This window comes from Symphalangus syndactylus, chromosome 3 (genome assembly GCF_028878055.3).
Source record: "Symphalangus syndactylus isolate Jambi chromosome 3, NHGRI_mSymSyn1-v2.1_pri, whole genome shotgun sequence".
Lineage (NCBI taxonomy): Eukaryota > Metazoa > Chordata > Mammalia > Primates > Hylobatidae > Symphalangus > Symphalangus syndactylus.
In genome coordinates this window covers 46609393-46624395 of record NC_072425.2, presented here as the reverse complement: position 1 = coordinate 46624395, position 15003 = coordinate 46609393, and the positions used below count along the sequence as shown (strand labels likewise).

Genomic DNA, 15003 nt, shown 5'->3' with positions numbered 1-15003 from the left:
TAGGCGGTGGGGCTGAGCAGCCCTGGATGTCTAACTTCATGGTTTAAGGACTTAACCATGTGATGATACCACTTCACAGGTTTGTCCAGACAACTCGAGAGCGTAAAGCACCCAACACAGTGCTCACGAAGCTCCCTACCCCCTTCCCTGAGTACGACCTGGGTTCACGGCAGCACCAACAGTGAGTTCCAAGACCAGCCAGAGCAAAGGGGTGTAGGACACAAAGGCAGGTCTCATCTCACCAAGTTATCTGGGCTCTCATCAGCCCAGGGCACTTCTCTTGCAAAGTAGCCTGGCATTTTCTGTGGGCTATGACAAGTTACAGGAGGGAAGTTGCTCTATGACCCTCTGAAGCTTCCTTCCTTTCTTGGTCTCTGCATTTTCTATGTTCCATTTCTGCTGCTGTGGCCTATATCAGGCATGAACTCGGCTTAATATTGGTGAGACTGCCCTGGGTGCATGCTGGCTGGATAGCTGGACTTCTCAGGCCCCCTCTTTACCCCAGCATGCTCCCAATGCACCCAGTTCCCTGTAGCTCCTTCCAACAGGTGATCTCCTGCAGGGTGCCCTCCACATCCACTCACTCTGGGGGGCTCAACCATGCCCTATACCCGTCAAGCCTCTCTCTCGAGCTTAGATCTCTCTCCTGGGCTCCAGGTCATTCTATCCAAATGCCTGTGGGGGAGCTCTACCTCCAGCCAGCAGACCCCAAAGAACACTCATTGTCTTTTCCCTAAAACCTGATTCTCTCCTGGAAAGGACGTCATCACCTTCCTAGTAACTCAAGCAAATTCAGACACTGAAGCCAGCAGAGGGAAATACTCTGCCTGAGTCACACAGAACCAGGGGTCCCTAATCAAAGTCCCGTGAGCAATCTATTTTGTCTTCTAAGAGCTCTAAGTTCATCTGAAGTCCACAGGGAACATAAATGCCCAGGCTGGTCGTGGTGGCTCACGGCTGTAATCCCAGCATTTTGGGAGGCCGAGGTGGGCAGATCACGAGGTCAGGAGTTTGAGACCAGCCTGGCCAACATAGTGAAATCCCGTCTCTACTAAAAATACAAAACTTCAGCCGGGCGTGGTGGTGGGTGCCTGTAATCCTAGCTACTATGGAGGCTGAGGCAGGAGAATCGATTGAACACGGGAGGCAGAGGTTGCAGAGATTGCAGCAAGCTGAGATCACGCCATTGCACTCCATCCGGGGCGACAGTGTGAGACTCCATCTCCAAAAAAAATAAAATAAAATAAAAAAATAAAAGAAGAAAAGAAACGCCCAAACAGAATCACTATTGGATATAGTTTGAATTCCTGAAAATTTCCATCCCTTCAACTAGAGTAACAATAGCAGCAGCAGCTAATATGTATTGCATGCTTAAGACTGCCAAGCACAGTTCTAAAGCAGTCTGCATGCATTAAACGATTTAATTACCATGCTAAGCTTATAAGGCAAGCGCTGTTGTATTTACATTTACTAACAAGGTAAGCAAAGCACTGAGAAACAACTTGCCAACAGCAGCACAGCCATGACTGATGGAACCAGGATATAAACCCAGGCAGTTTGCTTCCAAAGCCCAGGCCACATTGCTGCCTTTTTTTTTTTTTTTTTTTTTTTTTTGAGACAGGGTCTCACTCTATTGCTCAGGCTAGGATGCAGTGGTATGATCATGGCTTACTGCAGCCTTGACTTCCTGGGCTTGGGATTACAGGCACATGCCACTATGCCTGGCTAACTTTTCATTTTACTTATTGTAGAGGCAGGGTCTCAGAAGTTGTCCAGGCTGGTTTTGAACTCCTGGCCTCAAGTGATCCTCCTGTCTTGGCCTCCCAAAGTGTTGCAATTACAGGCATGAACCACCACGCCTGGTCCATACTGCTACCTTCTTAGAAATTATCTAAAACAAAGCCTGACAATAGTAAGGTATATATATAATATATTATTAAATAAAAAAGTAGTTGAGATATGATTGACACAATAAATTGCACAAGTTAAAAATGAGTAATTTGATGCTTTTGGCATGTATAGACATTTGTGAAACCACTACATCACATTCAATATGATCTCATTTATGCAATATGTATATAGAAAATGTAGAGGAAAGAAATATACCAAATGCTAAGAATATTTGTCTGGGTGGTAGGATTACGGATAATTAAAAAAAATACTTTACTTATAATCAAGTGATCTTCCTGCTTCAGCATCCCTAGTAGCTGGGACTATAGGCTGTGAGCCACCTCATCCAGTGGGTAATTTTTTATACCCTTTCAGATGTTTCTGATTTCCTATAATGAACATATACTACTTTTCCAATGAATTTTTTTTTTTTTTTTTTTTGAGACAGAGTCTCACTCTTGTCACCCAGGCTGGAGTGCAATGGCGCGATCTCAGTTCACTGCAACCCCGGTCTCCTGGGTTCTAGCGATTCTCCTGCCTCAGGCTCCTGAGTAGCTGGAATTATAGGCACCTGCCACCACGCCCGGCTAATTTCTGTATTTTCAGTAGAGATGGGGTTTTGCCATGTTGGCCAGGCTGGTCTCGGACTCCTGACCTCTGGTGATCCACCCGCCTTGGCCTCCCAAAGTGCTGGGGTTATAAGCATGAGCCATCGCACCCAGCCAAATGTAATATTTTAAAGTGATGATGTGATTAATTGAAAATAAAGCCCATAACCCTTTCCCGGGGCCCACCTCCCTGCAGGAGAATCACAGCGGGTAGAGCTCCACTGAAGGGGCTGCCTGCAGCTTGGCTAGCCCCTCAGCTCCACTGGCACTTACTGTATTTCAGTTCCCAGGTGCTTGAGGGAAATATTCTGAAGGGCAGGGAACGGCTGCAAGGCAGCTGCCACGCCCACTAGCCCAGGGGGTGTTTTCACAGGGCACAGGAACTCCTCCAGCTCTGCCTCTTCTTGCCCTGGGAACAAGGAAAAGGGAAATCCATCAGCCGGGTCACTGCACTTGGAAAGACAGGTCAGGTGGGATACTACCGGTGCAGCCCTGACTGGGAACAGGCTGGAGTTGGAGAGTTGCAGGGACAAGCAGGCCTTCCCTGTAGGTTAACAGCAGCAAAATAGGTTTTTCACAAAATGTTGTGCAGCCAGTAAAACGATGCATTTTGCTGGTACAGCCCTCCTGCAAACCCCTTAAAAATATGCAGACCTGGCTGGGAGCGGTGGCTCACGCCTGTAATCTCAGCTCTTTGTGAGGCCGAGGCGGGCGGATCACCTGAGGTGGGGAGTTAAGAGACCAGCCTGGCCAACACGGAGAAACCCCGTCTCTACTAAAAACACAAAATTAGCCAGGCATGATGGCGCATGCTTGTAATTCCAGCTACTCAGGAGGCTGAGGCAGGAGAATCACTTGAACTTAGGTGGCGGAAGTTGCGGTGGGCTGAGATCACGCCATTGCACTCCAGCCTGGGCAACAAGAGCGAAACTCCAACTCAAAAAAAAAAAAAAAAAAAAATGCAGACCTACAGTTAATTCTACATCTGAGAGTCCATCCTAAAAATGGAAGTCCAGACAAAACTTTATGTGCCAAGAGGTTCGTTCATTCTAGCATTGTCACAATAGCCTCAAGTTGGAAATGATCTAAAAACTTGGGAATAGGTTAAGTATATCAGAATGTCTTCATATAACAGAATATTAATCATTCAAAACGATGTGAATAAATACTTATAAACAGGGAAACCTGTATAGAATATAATATTAAGTGGAAAAAGCCAGATTAAAAAAAAATTGGGCCAGGCACAGTGGCTCACACCTGTAATCCCAGCACTTTGGGAGGCCGAGGCGGGCAGATCACGAGGTCAGGAGATCAAGACCGTCCTGGCTAACACGGTGAAATCCCATCTCTACTAAAAATACAAAAAATTGGCCAGTAGTGGTTGCGGGTGCCTGTAGTCCCATCTACTCCGGAGGCTGAGGCAGGAGAATGGCCTGAACCAAGGAGGCAGAGCTTGCAGTGAGCCTAGATTGCGCCACTGCACTCCAGCCTGGGTGACAGAGTGAGATTCTGTCTCAAAAAACAAAACAAAAAAACAAACCAAAAACAAACCAAAAACAAACAAACAAAATTGGAAGGCTGGATGTTGCGGCTCACACCTGTAATCCCACCACTTTGGGAGGCTAAGCCAGGTGGGTCACTTGAGCTGAAAGTTTGAGACCACCTGGGCAACATGGCAAAACCCCACCTCTACAAAAAACAGAAAAATTAGCTGAGTGTGGTGGTGTGTGCCTGTAGTCCCAGCTACCTGGGAGGCTGAGGTGGATGGATCGCTTGAGCCCAGGAGGTGGAGGTTGCAGTGAGCTGAGATGGTGCCGCTGCACTCCAGCTTGGGCAACAGAGCAAGACCCTGTCTCAAAAAAAAAAAAAAAAAAATTGGGGTTATAGTATTATCTCAATTGTACAGAAAAAGTCTCAAAGAAATATACTCTGCAATCTTAACAGTGGTTTGAGCTGCGTAATGGGATTTGAAGTGAGCAGGCTATTCTCATTGTATTTTACTGTTTTTTTCCAAATTTTCTACAATAAACATGGGTTACTTTATAAACAGAAATATAATATGTATTTATCAAAAATAGATGTTTATATAGAGATTTTAAAAACACAGGCAAATATTAGGGTCACACTACTGAGTATCAAAAAACAAAGTAGGACATTTTATATTATTATATGATCTGAAACATGTTTAAATAAAAGGCAGGCAGGAGGTCATAACATAAGGTTAATACTGGCTGCCTCTGGGTGATAGGATTATAGGTTCTTTTTCTTTTTAGTCTTCCAAATGTTCTGTTTAAACAATGATTCTTCTACAGTGAGTGACTTGAAAATGTTTAATGTTAAGCAAGCTTTCAAGGCCAAGGAAATTATTTGAAGTATAAGAGAGAAGAGGTGAAATATTTAGAAATTAACTTTGAGTGTTAGAAAAAGGAGAAAAGAGCCAGGACCACTTACGGGTTGGTATGAGCTTGATTAGACAGCCCCTGAGACCTACCAGGGCAGCAGACACTTTCCACTTGGAGCCCTCTTACTGGGAGACTGAAATATTTAGGAGTGGAGATTTGTTTTTGCACTGTATCTGCAAAATGGGTATGGGTATAAAAATATTAAATATAATGATGGGGGTCAGGGAGAGCTGTTCAACCTACCTAAGAAACTTTGCAGTAGTTCAAACAACAACAGACAGTGTATTTGTAAATTCCTAACAGGCTCCATCAGATCTGGCAGGAAGGCCAGCACTCACACTCCTCAAATGAGAGATCTTTGAGGCCCTCCCTTCCATGAATCCTCTCACCAAACACAGACTGGGTGTTTACCCTGAGGCTTGCGAGTGGGGCTGGAGAAAGTGAGAAGAATCAAAGCAGAAACTCACAGCCTAAGGAGCAGGAAAAGGGAAGAAGTGCACACCTGGGGTTAGGTGCTGGGGTAGGGGCAGTTCTGGGAGGTGGAGACAGAGTCTTTCCAATCCAGGTCAGGGAAAACTTCCTGGAGGAGGGGCACTGCAGCTGGGCCTTAAGGACTGGGGTTGATTTGAACCTGCAGGAGGAACCAGGAAGGATCTTTCTATGCTAAGCATACAGGCAACAGTAAGGGGTTTCAGACCCAGAGCTGAGTTTGAGGGGAGGAAGCCGGGAAGATGGGATGGGGAAGGCCAAATAGAAAGGGGTATGGTTAAGTGGCTGGATCTCATCACAATGGAAACCAGAGCTCCTAGGGGTTTGAGCAGGCAAAGCTGGCTTTTGGTAGAAGATCTGTAGCTGGGCCCTGTTTCCATGGGGAGGGTGTTGTGACCTGGTTGCAAATCATTTAAAAAAAAAAAAAAATCAAGGGCCGGGTGCAGTGGCTCACGCCTGTAAACCCAGCACTTTGGGAGGCCAAGGTGGCAGACCACCTGAGGTCAGGAGTTCAAGATCAGCCTGGCCAACATGGGGAAACCCATCTCTACTAAAAATACAAAAACAAACCGGGCGTGGTGACGTGTGCCTGTAGTCCCAGCTACTTGGGAGGCTGAGGCAGGAGAATCGCTCAAACCTGGGAGGCGGAGGTTGCAGTGAGCCGAGATCGCACCACTGTACTCCAGCAGCCTGGGCGACGGGGCGAGACTCTGTCTCAAAAAAAAAAAACAAAAACAAACACAAACAAACAAAAAAAACAAGAAGGATACTCTCTACCTTGTCTCCTTCAGAGTTAATGTATACAAAAATGTTTAAAAAGCCATAAAGCCGGGCTGGGCATGGTGGCTCACGCCTGTAATCCCAGCACTTTGGGAGGCTGAGGTGGGTGGATCACGAGGTCAGGAGATCGAGACCATCCCGGCTAACACAGTGAAACCCCGTCTCTAATAAAAATACAAAAAAATTAGCCAGGCGTGGTGGCACGCGCATGTAGTCCCAGCTACTTGGGAGGCTGAGGCAGGAAAATCGTTCGAACCCAGGAGGCGGAGGTTACAGTGAGCCGAGATCGCGCCACTGTACTCCAGCCTGGGTGACAGAGCGAGACTCCATCTCAAAAAAAAAAAAAAAAGCCATAAAGCCCCATATTGTGGACTCACATCTTTCAAAGTAACCTTTAAGCCAGACTCTGAACTGATTCAAAATAAATAAAATTTTTTTATTTATCAATACTTTAACCATCTTATTCTCCTTCATTCAAAGCAAACCAAAAAAACTTAACAGTTTCTCTAAGATTTTGATATCTTAGCAGTACTTCCCTAACTGCTAATATCTGTTTTCTTGTAAGTGCCACCTGTGGCTCTAGATCACCTCTGAGACTACACAGAGCCAAGTCCTGGGGGTTGTCATCACTGGTGGGTTTTACCAGTGAGGAAATAGCCACTCAGAGAGGGTGAGTTTTGTGGCCAAAGACAAAGCTAGCAGGTCACACCGTTACAGACTCAAACACGGTCCCCACTTTTGCTTTTCCCATTAAACAATGTGGCTTATCAGAGCAGCCTTTCTAACATGCAGATCATCTAAGACAGGAGGGGCTGCCCATGAAGGCACAAGCTCCCCATGCAAAGGAGTGTGCAAGGCATGGGCGGCACAGGATGGTGATGCCCCAACAGAGACCAGCACTTCCCACAGGAGGCAGAATCAATGACCTGAGGCTGTAGTCTGGGGCACCCTGGAGAAATGCCCTTCATGAGTGATCGCACAGAGGATTTTCAGCAGCATTTATTTGTAATTCTCCTTTTGCGTGAGCTCTGAGGGTTGCCCACCACCAGTGGGAAGAAGTCACTGCCTAGACAAAAGAAGGACCTGGCCCAGGAGGTCACTGCCTCCCTAGAGGGCCCTGGACGAGTGCTTGGCTGCCCCGTAGCTTTGAGAGGGCAGGTTATGAGTCTGCAGCCTAGAGTTTGAATTTCAGCACTGACGTTTTCTTACTACATGACCTAGGACAGGTCTCTTGACCTCTTTGAGCCTTAGTTTCCTGGTCTATGAAACGGAAATAGCACTAACAACCCTATAAAATTATTGTGAGGATTAAATAAGATGATGCATGTAAAGTGTTGGGGCAGCAGGCATATTTCATGATGGTACACATTTATACAGGTCCTTTGTAAACTGTAGCTTACTGTGGCAACTTGCTATTCTTATTATTATAAATCTCGTGGGTTCCCTTTGATCTTTCTTGGCTCTGCGGAGACCGTTGTTTAGGTAAAGTATAAAATAAAGTTGTAAATCCTTAAAAGTAGGAGAGAACATGCCTTGCAGATTGCTCAAGAGCAGTGACGAGACACTTTTTAGCAGAAGTCTCCGACTCAAAGTCAGACACGGGTCAGGAGGTTTTCAATGACCTGGGAGTGGGCCGCTGCTTCCTCAGGAAGGGTGGAGGCAGGCGAGGTGGGGCAGCCTGCTCCACATGGCTAACCCAGGCCTTGCTGACTTGCCCAAGATACCAGAAACATCTTTCTAGGTGGGCTGGGAAGGTTTTGCCAGGCCCTGGGTCTGGGAGGAGAGTGCAGGATTGCTGCAAGGCGAGGAAAGGCTTCAAGAGGAGAAGCTCACGTCCCTGCTTCCTGAGTCTCAGGCAGCATTCTCCCAGGAGACTGGAACCCAGGTCATCACAGCAAATCCATCCCTTTCTCCAATGCCCACAGCAGGGGCTGGCCTGGAAGAGGCCTGCCGTGTGTGCGGAAGCAAAGCCACAGAATTAAAGAACCTGCAACAGGTTCCCCACAGCAGAAGAGGTCTGAGGATCCCAGAGCCATTCTTCCACAATCTGCTTCTTCAAATTTCAGTTAAGACACGCAGGAATTCTATTATTGCAGAGGTTTCTCCTGGCCTCTACTCTGATGCTGATCTTTGCAGCAGCATCAACCCAGGCTGCAGTTTTCTGCAAAACCAGGGTTATCTGGCTCCCTGGCAGATGGGGAGTGGGGGCTGGAGCAGAAGCAAAGAAATCCTTCAAAAGAAACTCCAAAGAAATTACTAATGATTATTAAGAATAAAAGGAAGAGTTATTATAATAGTAACAGCACCTATATACGTTTGTGTATATACTATTATGATAGTAATAGCATGGGTGTGTTCTGTGCACAGACATATAGACATAGAATAACAATATTATTAGGACAACTCCCATGTATTGAGCACTTACTATGTGCCTGAGGTTATGCTAAGGGGTTTACATTCCTTTTCTCATTTAATTATAAAGTTTAGTGTCTTGACTTACACATTCACTCCACAAATATCCAATGTGCCAGGCAGGACACCAGGGAGGTGACACAGGCAACAAAAAAAAAGGTCCCCACCCTTAAGGGCTAGCGGGTGGAGATGGACAAGGACAGGGGTAATTATTAATAGAACACAATGGAACAGATCTCCCTTGAAGTGTTTGAAAAAAGTGTTGAGGGCCCAGAGAGAATCCAGCTGACAAAGTCTGAGAAGGCTTCCAGGAGGAGGCTGGCAAGAAGAGGAGGCAATGCTGGAGCTTGGCCATAGAGAATAAGCAAGAATTTGCCAGGCAAAGTAGAGAGAGAGCAGAGACTCTGCCGAAGCATCAAGCCCAAGGTGGGGACTGGGGGAGCAGGCAGAGGTGAGATCAGGAGGGATGAGCCCTGAGCGCAGGAGTGGGGTGGTGGGTGGCCTTGGATGGCAGTGACGGGTTCGGGGTCAGATTTAAGAAAGCTCACTCAGGCTGCAGAGAAGGGGATGGGTTCTGGCACAGGCCTCCACATGGGGACACTGGAGAGGAGGCTGCTGTGACTTTGAGAGATGAGGTCTGACCTGGGCTGTGGCAGCGAGAAAGGCCTGGGTCTGATGTATGGGTCAGAGGGCAAAAATGGCCAGCAGGATTGACTGGACTCACTGGCTGGAATTGAGGAAGGGTGGAGGGCAACTACTAGTGGGTACATGGGGGTAAATCTATTGAGAGGAGGGAAGGGAAATGGGGAGAAGGGTTGGGGCAGATGTACTCAGCTTTGGACATGCAAAGCACCCAGGTACAGAGGTCCAGGGGGTACCTGGTAACCAGTCCTGCCCTTGCCTATTTGGCCTCCCTGTCAACTGAACATGAAGCACTTTATACACAGTGTGGCTTTGTACTGGGACCTGATTTTCCACGTTCTTGCAGGGGCAGCTGTGAGGTGGTCCATACTGATCCTAAAACCTGCCAATCATGTTCCTGGCTGCAGCATGGGGGTGGGAGGGTGTGGTCTCCTGGACTCTTCCACATTGGGATGATCCAGAATTTGGGATCAAGAAACTTCATTTGTGAGTCATCTGGGGGAAAAGGATCCTATGTTATGCAAACACCAGAGATAAAAATCATTGATCTGGCCAGGCATGGTGGCTCATGCCTGTAATCCCAGCACTTTGGGAGGCTGAGGCAGGTGGATCACGAGGTCAGGAGTTCAAGATCAGCCTGGCCAAGATGGTGAAACCCCGTCTCTACTAAAAATACAAAAATTAGCCGGGCGCGGAGGCACGTGCCTGTAATCCCAGCTACTTGGGAGGCTGAGGCAGAGAATTGCTTAAACCTGGGAGGCGGAAGTTGCAGTGAGCTGAGAATGCACCATTGCACTCCAGCCTGGGCAACAGAGTGAGACTCCATCTCAAAAAAAAAAAAAAAAAAATCACTGATCTACCTCACGACACAAATCTACAACACTGCATTTTCTTATTAACACTCCTCACAGCAATTCTGTGAAAGTTTGATTTCTTGAGGCCTTCCATAATAGTCATCACAATAGTAGCTCACAAGTATTGGGTTCTGACCATGTGCAGGCATTGTTCTAACCATTTTAGGTATATGAATTCATTTAATCCTCATAACATCCCTAAGAAGTAGGGATAATTTATAAACCCTATCTTATGGGGAAGGAAACAAGCTCAGAAAGGTTAAACAACTTGCCTAAAATTATATGGGACTAGGATTTGAACCCAGACAGCCTGGCCTCAGCCCAAATTCTTGCCCTAACTAATCCTGAGTCATATCCCTGGCTCTCTGCTTCCTTAGCAGAGAGCCCTCGCTCCTCCCGCTCATTCCCAGCAGGAGGGTAAAGGCTTAATCACCAGAGCCCTGGGTGTGCAGGCAGGAGGGTAGCCCATTGGGTACCTAGCTCGAGGTGGAGAACAGGCCCATTCCCAGCCAGGGCGGCATCAGGGGTGGCAGGAGGTGCCGGCGGGCTGTTGTGGAACTCCCAGCGCTTCATCTGCAGCTGCTGCAGCCAGTACAGCATCGCTTGCTTGGTGGCAGCCTGAGAAGCACAAGGATTAGTTGGCAAGGCCCTGTGCCTGCAGGGTGGCACTGGGTGCAGGAAGAGGGGAAGGTCGTGGGAGGCTTAGCAATGCTGTCTTTCCCAGGAAAAAAAAAAGGATCACTGTAGGTATGTATGCTTCCTGGCCACAGAAGATCATCAGGCTCTGGTCTCCCACTCAGAGGTTCCTTAGCTGCTCTGGGCCTCAGTTTCCTCATCTGTACTCTGGTGACAATAAGACTCATTGCATAGGACAATGATGAGGATGAAATGAGACAAGGGTATCACACAGTATCTGACACACAGTAGGTGCTCAAAATGTGCTCATTGGATAGAGGAATTTGGAGGTGCTGTGAGAGGGGGAGGTGCATTGAATTCTGATATGCGTAGGGTCCTCGTACCATCACTATCTCTGTGTGACATCTCCAAGTCTTTGCTGCCTTTTGTGGAATAGAAGTAATCCTTCTTGCCTTGGGGATGCACTGGAATCATGGATATGAATGGGGACCGGAAAGCCACATGCACATTGTGACAACATGGTGGCACCTTCCAGGTGCTCTGGCCCTCCAAACAAGTTCATGGTAAATGCTGGTCATTAGTCTCCCAGCACTGGCTGGCAGTTGGTCCAAACATCCACTTTCACATCCAATAACTCCTGGATTCTTCAGGAGGGAGGCAAGGCAGGAGTGAGCAGCCCTTTCTACAGATGGAGAAACTAAACCTCTGAAGTCACCCAGGCATGTGGTGTTAGAGATGGTCCCAGAACCCTGGTCTATAAGTTGGATTTTATGGCCAGGAGATTAGTGGCTTCATAAAGAAGGCCTGAGATCAGCTGAGGTGGACTGCAGAAGACGAATAGCTCACTGGGCACGGATGGGGATTCTCACAGAGCTGCCTGCAATCAAGGCTGCATGAGAACAGCAGCAGGCTACATGGCAACAGAGGCAGACTCCCTGTCTCAGGGGTTCACTGGTGTGCACTATGCCGGGAGGAGTCTGTGAAAGAGACCCTCAGGCTGTCACACAGGTATCAATAAGATAAATGATGCCCACCAGTGTTCTCTTTCCATACACTCTCCCAGAGAGACCGCAGCACCTCCCAGGTCTTCCTCGTGACCTTAATGCTGATGAGCTCTAGCCAAACCCAAATACCCCATTTTATTAATTCATTTGACAAGGGTATACTGAGCGTTGACATATGTGTCAGAGATAGTGCTAGGCACTGAATACAGGGGTGAGCCAACACACATGGTCCCTGTCCCCTTGGAACTTGAGAGTCTCCTGCAGGGGACATGTACCTGGATGTTCCATGGGCTCCTCATCCTGAGTTCCCTCCTGTCAGTGACTGACCCAACCAGGCAGTCAGCCAGTTACTCCAGCCACTCCTGACATCTCCCTCATTCTACTTCCCTACTACCCCGAGACACCCCCATTGTCCCCGTCCCCACAGCCACAGCTCTAGTTCAGCTGTCACTCTCTCCTGATCACCTTCTGATGTGCTCCCTGAGTACCAGCCTTGCCCTTCCCCTAGTTTCTTCTCTATCCAGTAGTCAGACTGGGCTTTTGCTACTTGGCCTAATTTGCCAATTCCCCACCCTCGGGCCTCTGCTCTTCAACTCCATCCTTTGGGCCTCTCTGTTTTTCTGGCTCATGTGATTTGCCTGGACACTCAGGGCTGTATCATGGTTTCCTACTTTTGCTCACGGTGCCCTCTTGATCTGGAATACCTTTCTCCCTCTTGTCTGCTTGCCACCTATTTCTTCTTTCAAGCCTTGGGTGTGTCCCTCCTCCAGATGCCTTTCTGGCTAGCCCCTTCCACTTGGTGGAACTGACTCCTCCTGTCACCACACCTTCTTGCACAGACTTATCACAGTGTCTCTACAGAACATTTTAGGGTGCATGCAGGTTCTCCGTCAGTATCTCCCACCAGACTTTAAGCTGTCTGAGAACCAGGGGCGGGGGTGCATTAGCTCCACACCCCAGAGCCAAGCGCAGAGCCAGGAACAATGGAATACTATTGTAAAGACCATGTGTTGAAGACCCTGCATACAGCAGTCAACCTGTGGAAGAGACACATAGACCGAGGAACCACATGACCTCGAAAATGCCTTCGCTGGCCAGGGATTCCTGAGTTTCATTATTTTAACCAAGTCCCCCAGCCTGGTCACCCGCCAAGTCCAGTCAGTAAAGGAGAACTGAACCCATGGGCATCCACAGATACCCACTTAGCTGAAGGTGGGGTTGGAGGGGTGGAAAGATGGGGATGGGGTGGGGAAGGCTATCTCCTGGCACATTCTTCTCTGATGCCCATAGAACACTTAGCCCAGATCTGTCTTTCCAATTAAGTTATGGGACACCTCCTCTTGACATTAGCACCCTGACCTTGGTTCCATCACCTTGTGTGTGCATGTGTGCTTGTGCAACAAAAAATTATTAAGTACCCCACTAGGTGCCAGGCTGCATTCTAGGTGATGAAATTAATTCAACAATTTGTACATGCCTGTGATGTGTCAAATGCTTACAAACCACCTAGGTTCTGAAAGGTTAAGTAACTTGTCCAGGGTCACACAGCTAGTAAGTAGCAAATGTACAATTTGAATCCAAGCCCGTCTGATTTCAAAGAATGTGGCCTTTCTACTGCTTTAGGCTTTCTCAGTTAAACGTGATGACAAAACAAAACCTACCCCTTGCTGCTGATAGGAAAACAGGTTTAGGCATGCCTAGATGAACAATCTAGGCTGATCAGTGAAACCTAAGTGTTTATTTTCCTAATCCCTGCCAGTCTCTTCTCAGCATTCACTGACCTTGGCCAAAACATCAAGAAACGGGAATCAGAATCCTGGCCTTGAGAGAGGATTTCAAAGACCATATTTTGACTTACTTAGGTCCCAGGTAAGAAAGTTAAGGTAACTGCACTGTCAGGCACACCCAAAAGTAAAAGTTTTTATTCAGCACTGAGAGGTAGAAAGACTATGGGATTCCAAGCTACCCTACTCTCTAGACGCATGGATCTCGGGCCAGTCCTTTCATCTCCCTCTAAGTTTCTTGATCCGTAAAATGGGTCTGTCTTCCCTGCCTTTTGGGAACCCAATGAGGAAATGGGTGGGAATGCACTTGCAAAGCACAAAGTTCTTGGAACACGTCGGTGACGACAGTTCCAGTCAATTTACTGTGTCCACCTCACACTCGCGCCCAGCCTTGCCCTGCGAAAAGGGGACCTCACGCCGCTGGAAAGGAGAAAGTCGTTCCAGGAATTTACCTTCAGGGTAATAACCCGGCTGGGAGTCTTGATTTCGAAGATCCCCTCCTCAGCGTCCGCCTTGCAGTCAAACACTGCACTGGAGAGGTCGATGCTGTCCAAGGGATTAGCATCCTGCGCGGTCCGCGAGTAATACAGCTGACATTTCCTTTCGTCGTAGAAGAACCAGCGGGATTTCCAGCCCCGGATGGGCCCTTTGCCGCCGAACTTACTTAAATACCCACAGAGTTTCTTGGGGACCGCCTCCAGGGACCGGGCGCAGTCCCCCGATTCTTCCTCCGGAGGCGGCACCTGTGGATCCCTGGCAGACTCTTCGGACCCAGGGGCAGAGGAGCTGGACTCTGGGGCGTTCTCCCCGGCGCCCTCCATCGCTGCCAGCCGGAGATCGCGGAGGGACGAGGGGTCCCCGGGACCACCAGGGACAAATCTCGGAGACTCGGCGGGCAGCTTCCCAAAGGAAGACACCTGGGCGGGGGCGGGGCCGACGGCGGACCCGCCCCCAGGAAGCCACAGGGTCGGTACTGGGCGCGGTGCGCGCGCCTCAAAGACCGCAAACCTGGGTTACAGCGGCTGGCCACGCCCCTCCACCGCCGGGCCACGCCCCCGCAGCGCTCAGTCGGCTCCCCGCAAGGCCCGGCTGCTTCCGGCTTTTTCTCCGCGCCAGTCAGCCATCTTTACTGAGGGCAGCCGTGCTCCCTGGCTTCAGGTTAAAGGCGTGGTGGCACTGAGTTAGGTTAACCGCGGGCAGAGAAGCCTGTCCCTGGCTACACTTCCCTGGTAGTTCGCATAGTCACCTAGAAAGATGGTGCTTTATTGCACCCGATGGGCTGCTTGTTCCCTCCCTGTGCCGCGCGGGGCACCGTCGGACGGCGCATCTCACGGCCATTGGCTGAAAGGAACACCGCTGGGAGGCCCTTCTTCCGGTGTCGCCCGGACAGCGCGGCTCCGGAGCTGCCTGCCACTCGTCTCCCTGGTGTTCCTTCAGCCCCGTCAATGACGCCGCGGACGGCCTTCTTATCCCTCGCCTGACCGCGGTGGCCTCCCCAGCTC

The 15003-nt window shown here is 48.9% G+C and overlaps 1 protein-coding gene across 4 annotated transcripts in view; it reads right to left on the bottom strand.

Moving 5' to 3' along the window:
- The window catches only part of TBC1D2 (TBC1 domain family member 2), a 54844-nt gene extending 40082 nt beyond the window's left edge, over positions 1-14762 (bottom strand). For 2 of the 4 annotated variants that reach the window (XM_055271720.2, XM_055271721.2), the window contains exons 1-3: positions 13954-14762; positions 10554-10695; positions 2772-2907 (exon numbers count right to left, since the gene is read on the bottom strand). In XM_055271720.2, coding sequence (XP_055127695.1) covers positions 2772-2907; positions 10554-10695; positions 13954-14322 — 647 coding nt within the window. In that variant the 5' untranslated portion in view covers positions 14323-14762. The remainder of the gene's footprint in view (positions 1-2771; positions 2908-10553; positions 10696-13953) is intronic. The other 2 variants (XM_055271723.2, XM_063636179.1) reach the window with 2 other exon arrangements.
- Positions 14763-15003: the final 241 nt, after the last annotated feature.